The sequence below is a fragment of the Cyprinodon variegatus genome, unplaced genomic scaffold (assembly GCF_000732505.1).
Source record: "Cyprinodon variegatus isolate N-32 unplaced genomic scaffold, C_variegatus-1.0 Scaffold210, whole genome shotgun sequence".
Lineage (NCBI taxonomy): Eukaryota > Metazoa > Chordata > Actinopteri > Cyprinodontiformes > Cyprinodontidae > Cyprinodon > Cyprinodon variegatus.
Genome location: NW_015150663.1, coordinates 1,132,635 through 1,140,076, shown reverse-complemented (window position 1 = coordinate 1,140,076; position 7,442 = coordinate 1,132,635). Strand labels below are relative to the sequence as shown.

Here is a 7,442-nt window from a genome sequence, read left to right as displayed (position 1 = left end):
TACAGGGATTTAAATTAAGCACCTTCTGTTATGTTATTGAAGGTGTATTATATAAAAAGAAAACAAATGGAAAGAACTCTGTAACACTACCTTAGAATACACTTAACATTCAGATTTAAAACTGCAAAACAAAAAAAAAAATATGAAGAGCATTCACTCCTGATTAAAAAGCTCAACACCACATACTGTACTGCGATTACTTCCAGCAGCAACAGAGAAAATAAACCCCAAATATTGTTTTTTCTAATAGAAGCATATAATTAAAAGTTTCATGTCTCTTTTTTGATTTTATATTAAAAAAAAATAGCTATGTTATTGGGATTGGTTGCAGTTAATTTTTCTATTGTATTATCACAGACAGACATTAACCAATGAACCAATCTAAATTTTAAACCTAGAAGTGTTTGTTATGGAATACAAAGGGGATGTGTAAAATTTTGGTCATGATTTGCTACAATTAATAAACAATTAAAGAAGCAGAACTCATAGAGCATAATAATACTTTTAAATATATAAAATAAACTGTTCCTACCTCGGAAGAAGGATCACTATCTCCAAAGACATCCACTAATTCCATTGGACTTTTCTTCAGAGTCTGGTCAACAGGCATAGTGTTGTCATTATAAGATGATACAAACTTAAAGTCACTTGTTCTAGATCCTGTTGTCAGGTAGGTGTCATAATTGTAGGCGCTGCGTAAAGTTCCTATCCCATCTACATCTGCGTAATTAGGAGGCATGTAAGATCCTGGGATTGCAACTGCTCCATCAAACAACAGTCTGGGCTTTCTCCTCCGACAAAACCTCACTCCCAGGATGATAATGATGGAGGTCAGAAATAATGTGGACACAGAAACCAGCGCAATGATAAGATAAGAGGTCAGTTTCGAGTTCTTCTCATCATAAAAAATATCTTTCAGTTCTGGAACCTCAGCCAAGTTATCAGAAATAAGTAGATACATGGAACAGGTGGCAGACAGAGAGGGCTGTCCGTTATCTTTCACTGCAACAATCAGGTTCTGTTTCATGCTGTCAGATTCTAAAATGTCCCGCTGTGTTCTGATCTCTCCACTGTGCAGATCAATACTGAAAAGCCCAGGATCAGTAGCTTTGACTATATGATAGGACAGCCAGGCATTTTGTCCAGAGTCTGCGTCCACTGCTATGACTTTGGAGACCAGAGATCCTCGTTGTGCAGCTTTTGGGACCAGCTCAGTCATGAAAGAGTTGTCATCTGGGGCAGGATAAAGTATTTGAGGAGAGTTGTCATTCACATCCGATATGGAAACACTAACAGTAACATTGCTGCTGAGCGGAGGAGAACCATTGTCCCTGGCCAAAACCTGGACTTTGAAACTTCTGATCTGTTCATAGTCAAATGATCTCACAGCATGGACCACACCCGTATCTCCATTAACAGATAGATAAGAAGAAACTGAGGCACCATTCACCTCAGCAGGTAACAGAGAATAAATCACTGTACCGTTTTGTCTCCAGTCTGGATCTTTAGCAGCAACTGTGCATAAGAAAGAGCCAGGTTTGTTATTTTCACTCACAGACGTGCTATAGGACTGCTCCTCAAACACCGGTGGGTTGTCATTGATATCAGCTACAGATAACTGAACAGTTTTAAAGGAGGATAGAGGTGGAGAGCCCTCATCAGCTGCAATAATAGTAATGTTGTAATCAGATACTAGTTCACGGTCAAGTTGTCCTGTAGTCACCAGAGAATAATAGTTTTTAATAGAAGGGTCCAATTTAAAGAGGGAATTTTCTTGGATGGAGCAACGGATCTGTCTGTTATTCCCAGAGTCTCTGTCCTGAACGTTAATTATGCCCACCTCTGTACCAGGAGGCACGTTCTCAGGAATGGGTGTGGAGAGTGATTTTATATATATAATAGGCGCATTGTCATTTACATCAGAGATATCGATTATGACCTTGGAATAAGAGGTCAGCCCTAATCCATCTTTTGCTGTCACCCGAAGTTCAAAAATTGGTACGGATTCAAAGTCAATAGCATTTATCAATTTTATTTCACCCGTTTTACTGTCTATTTCAAATATTTCCTTAACTTCTTTGGAAATGTGTCCAAAATCATATGTTACTTCACCATGTAGTCCTTCGTCTGCATCATTTGCACTGACCTTTAGAACAACAGAACCTATGGGAGAGTTTTCAGGAATGCTGGTCCTGTAAATTGGCTGGTTGAACACTGGAACGTTGTCATTTGCATCCAACACATTGATGTGAATCGTAACACTACCTGTCCTTTGTGGTGATCCACCATCCACAGCAGTCAAAACAAGATCTATCTCTTTTAATTTTTCACGGTCAAGTTCTCTGCTCAGGACAAGCTCCACAGAATTTGTTCCAACACCAAGAATAAAATTATCATTGTTCTGCAGGTTATAAGTCTGCACTGAATTTTGACCTATGTCTGCATCATGTGCTTCCTCAATAGGAAAACGAGCACCTTTCGCTGCAGATTCCCATATATCAATCTGTATCAGTTCTCTATTGAACTGCGGATCATTGTCGTTAATATCCTGAATATGCAATTTCACTCGATGTAATTCTAATGGATTCTCCAGCATGATCTCCTGATTCAAAACGCAGGATGCTTTGTCTCCACAAAGGCCTTCTCTGTCGAGCCTGTCGATGATGATCAAATCTCCGTTATGAATGTTTATGTCAAGATATTTTTTCTGGCTTCCTTCAGTATCAATACGAGCCTTTCGAGCTGAAAGCTTGCCGACCTCGAGACCTAAGTCTTTGGCGATATTCCCAACCTGTGATCCTCGACGCATCTCCTCTGGAAACGAATAACTCAAATCCGCCTCTGCTGATCGTAAATAAAAAAACACCATACAAAAAATAATTCCTGGGCCTGCAAAGCATGTGATAGCCATCCTCGTCTCCTGGTCCGTTTTATATAGAGGAAAAATATTGGAAAAAGAAAAGGGCTTCAGTATCCAAAGCCGCGTTTATTCTTTATTCCGAAAGCTGCGGCACCCCTTCCTTCATTCTGCTTTATACTGCTGTGAGAATACTAACAGCAAAAGATGTAGTGCTGGTACAGAGCGACATCCTGAGTCTGTGCAAGAAATTACGGCCTGGTTCCCCGTCAGCCAAAAAACAGAATTTATTTTTAGACTGTGAGTATGAGGATTCCGATTATTAAAAAAAAAAAACTAAAAAAACTGAAGGGCTCCTTCGCTAAATTGTTCATTCTGGTCAGAGAAACACGTTTAAATACTGCAATTTGAGCTGCTTGATTTTAGTCAAATCACGTTCGATCTCTCTCTCTCTTTCTCTCTCGCTGAGAAACTCGTATTTTTGATCTACTGATTTTAAACCAAATTCCAAAAAGTGCCACTAAGATGAAAGCTTCTGATAAATACTGAGGTAGCCTTCTCTTAAGAAAAACACAGAGGTTTCCTGAACTCATTCACCAAACATCAACAACTGCATCTACACACAATCAGCAGATCGCATATTGCTCTTGCAGTAGGATAAACTACGCTACTACATGGGGATGGAAAGAGTGTGCGGGGATATAGAAAATAAAATAAAAGACCACTACAGACTTAATATTCACAAAAATTGTTGACAAAGAAAAATTACACTGATTTCTAAAGATAAGATCCATCTACGTTTCAGACCACAAGATGCCACAGCAAAGCAAATCAGCAGTTTAAGAAATAGTACTTTAAAAGCAAATATTTCATAAAAGAACATTAGTCATAATTAAAATCTATTCAACAACAACGTGACCTTAAAATTAATAATAACCTCTGATTTAATGCATTGTGAAATGTAAATACAAATTCAATTAGAATACTTTACAAGTTTGCATAAATGAGCTAAGGACACATAAAGTAAATAGGGAACGTTTAGAGCTGGAACAAAAATAAGTGTATGTTGTTGTTGTTGTTGTAGTTTTAGACTTACAACTTATAAATCAGGACCTTTCCAAAAGCCTAAATAAAGGCCATTTTGAGAGGAAGCCTTGGTGTGTAACATAATATAGTAAAATAATAAAAAATAAATTAATGGCTTCATTGATTTAAATGTCCATGTTAGAAATCATTTCAACACGAAAAACACGGATAACAGCTAACCAAATGCTGCTTATATATTTCAAGTGACAGCATGTTTTTATACATTTAGATTGATGATATATAGTTAGCACAAAAAGCAAAACTAAGTTATTTCTACCTTGCAATGACGTTTATATAAGAAAACTGCTACTTATTTTTTTCTTACAATGAGTACCCCTCTCAGTCAAAAGTATCGATGAATGTCCAAAAGTGGAATGTACAATATCTGATTATAAGATAAAGACTATTTTACCTAAACTTTTAATTTATGCATTTAATTTTTATCATTCTATTATCTCCTTCTCAAATAAAAAAAAACAACATAATTATGTTACCTGAAAGTTACTAAGGAAGCACAGTAAATACAAAATAAAATCCTATTATAACCCTATATATATAAAAAACTGGAGCTTCCTAGTTATAGGTTAACATTTAAACTTAATGCATTGGGAATAAAATAAGGAAAAATATAGCTGATACCAGGCTGTTCTCTACATCATGTCTGTTTTTCTGCTTGGTTTGATATGTGTCAAATCTGAAGGTAAACTCAAGCATGTACGAAAAACGTATGTTTTGGTTGATAAAAGCTTGTTAATTTTTCAATTGGTCCTCTCAAACCAAAACAGACCCCAGCTCTAGTTTATTTTACAACCTAAGAAATAAAATATGTTCATCTACCCCTTGCAATGCACTCACCACTAGGGCATTGCATACCCTAGTTGGAAAACACATGTACAAGGGATTAAAATATCTAAACTCCAAAAACAGTTAAGGACAGGTGGTGTTTTTCTCAGGGATAAAAGTCAATTTCTGAAAACCAGACATATCAACATACCCTACGTCTTCTTCAAACTTTATCCTACTTTTAAAATATCTATAAGGATTTTAATATATCAGAAGATGAACAATATTAGATAACAGTAATTAGTTGAATACACAATTGTTAAAGATAGGTTCTCTGTCTTTGAAGCTTTTTCTCTCCGGTTCTTTTTCCTTAAAAGAGATCNTCCACCTGGAAAAAGAACATTCTTCATTACCTTTAACACAAACATAGAGGTTTGCTGAAATCATTCACTATACACCAACAAATGCATCTACACACAATCAGCAGATTGCATTTTTCTGTTTCAGTAGGATAACCTACCCTACTAAATGCGGAGGGAAAGCGTGTCTGGGGTCATAAAAATAAAACAAAAGAGCACTTCAGTAATAATATTCACAAAAATTGTTGATAAAGAAATAAATTCACTGAAGCGAAGATCCATCTACGTTTCAGACTATAAGTAGCCAATGTGAATTGCATTACCATAAAAGTACATGTATTTTTAAAAATCTATTCAACAACAACACAATCGTAAAATTAATAATAACATCCCATTTTATCCATTGTGAAATTTACATACTCAATGGGAATACTTAATGAAAAATTGTGTACAGTAGATGAGCTCATGGCAGAGTGAATAAATAGGGAACAGTCAGAGTTGGGACAAACATAAAGAGCTTAAACTGTTCTTGTTGTTGTTGTTTGCTAGACTTTGATCTGACACAAGTAATTAATCACAGACTTTTCCAGAAGCCGTAATTTTGAGTGGAACCCTTGGTATTTAACCTAAAATAGTCAAAAAAGTAATTAGTGGTCTCAGTCATTTAAATGTCCACGTTGGAAATGATTTCAACATGAAAAACACTGTCAACAGCAAACCAAATATGCTCCTTATATATTTAAAGTGATAGTATTATTTTGAATAAATTTAGATTAATAATATATAGTTTGCAAAAAAAAGCAAAACTAAGTATTTTTTCTATGATGTCAAGACATTTTAAAAACAGATTTTTGAATTTGTTATGAGTATGTAGAAGGGATTAAAATATTTAAACTCCAAAAACATTTAAGGAAACATGTTCTTTTAATCTGGGATAAAAGTCAATGTCTGAAAACAAGACATAAACACACCATAGTCTTCTTCAGACTTTATCATGCTCTTAACATATCTATAAGGATTTTTAAGAGATGAATAATATTAGATAACAGTAATTAGTTAATACACAATCAAATTGGTATATGTATTACTCAAAAGTCAACATAAGAGGAGTTGACTTCTTCATAAATGTTCCTACCTCAGGAGAATCATCACATATTCCAAACATATCAGCAAAGTCCGACGGAGTTTTCTTCAGAGTCTGGTCAGCAGGAAGCGTGTTGTCATTGTAGGATGATACAAACTTAAAGTCACTGGTTCTAGATCCTGTTGTCAGGTATGTGTCATAATTGTAAGCGCTGCGTAAAGTTCCCGTACCGTCAACATCTGCGTAATTAGGAGGGAGGTAGGCTCCAGGGATAGCCACTGCTCCATCAAACAGCAATCTTGGCTTTCTCCTCCGACAAAACCGCACACCAAGGATGATGATAATGAAGGTCAGAAAGAAGGTGGATACAGAAACAAGCGCAATAATCAGGTAAGAGGTCAGTTTAGAATTTTTCTCATAAGAAATATCTTTCAGTTCTGGCACCTCAGCCAAGTTATCAGAAATAAGTAAATACATGGAACAGGTGGCAGACAGAGAGGGCTGTCCATTATCCATCACTGCAACAATCAGGTTCTGTTTCATGCTGTCAGATTCTAAAATGTCCCGCTGTGTCCTGATTTCTCCACTGTGCAGATCAATACTGAAAAGTCCAGGATCAGTGGCTTTGACTATATGATAGGACAGCCAGGCATTCTGTCCAGAGTCAGCATCCACCGCTATGACTTTGGAGACCAGAGAGCGTCCCTGTGCAGCTTTAGGGACCAGCTCAGTCATAAAGGAGTTGCCCTCCAGGCTGGGGTACAGAATCTGAGGAGAGTTGTCATTCACATCCGATATGAACACACTAACAGTCACGTTGCTGCTGAGTGGAGGAGAACCATTGTCTCTGGCCATCACTTGGAATTTAAAACTCCTGAACTGTTCATAATCAAATGACCTCACAGCATGGATCACCCCTGTGTCTCCATTAACAGATAGATAAGATGATACAGAAGCACCGTTTACCTCAGCAGGTAACAGAGAATAAATCACTGTACCGTTTTGTCTCCAGTCTGGGTCTCGGGCAGAAACGGAGCATAAAGTGGAGCCAGGTTTGATATTTTCATTAATATATGCATTATAGGACTGTTCCTCAAATACTGGTGGGTTGTCGTTAATATCGGCTACAGATAACTTTACAGTTTTAGAAGAAGACAGAGGTGGAGAGCCCTCATCAGTAGCAGTGATTGTAATGTTGTATACTGATACTAATTCACGATCTAGCTGACCTGTCGTCACCAGTGAATAGTAGTTTTTAATCGAGGGAACCAAT

At 36.8% G+C, this 7,442-nt stretch overlaps 2 protein-coding genes across 2 annotated transcripts; both read right to left on the bottom strand.

Moving 5' to 3' along the window:
* Window positions 1-532: 532 nt before the first annotated feature.
* Window positions 533-3,015, bottom strand: LOC107088223 (protocadherin gamma-A11-like; the record flags this gene model as incomplete). The annotated part of the gene is made up of 1 exon (XM_015380245.1): window positions 533-3,015. A coding segment is annotated over exon 1 (2,379 nt), but the record flags the coding sequence as incomplete, so codon positions are not given.
* Window positions 3,016-6,169: 3,154 nt separating this feature from the next.
* On the bottom strand, window positions 6,170-7,438 carry LOC107088222 (protocadherin gamma-A12-like; the record flags this gene model as incomplete). The annotated part of the gene is made up of 1 exon (XM_015380244.1): window positions 6,170-7,438. A coding segment is annotated over one exon (1,269 nt), but the record flags the coding sequence as incomplete, so codon positions are not given.
* Window positions 7,439-7,442: the final 4 nt, after the last annotated feature.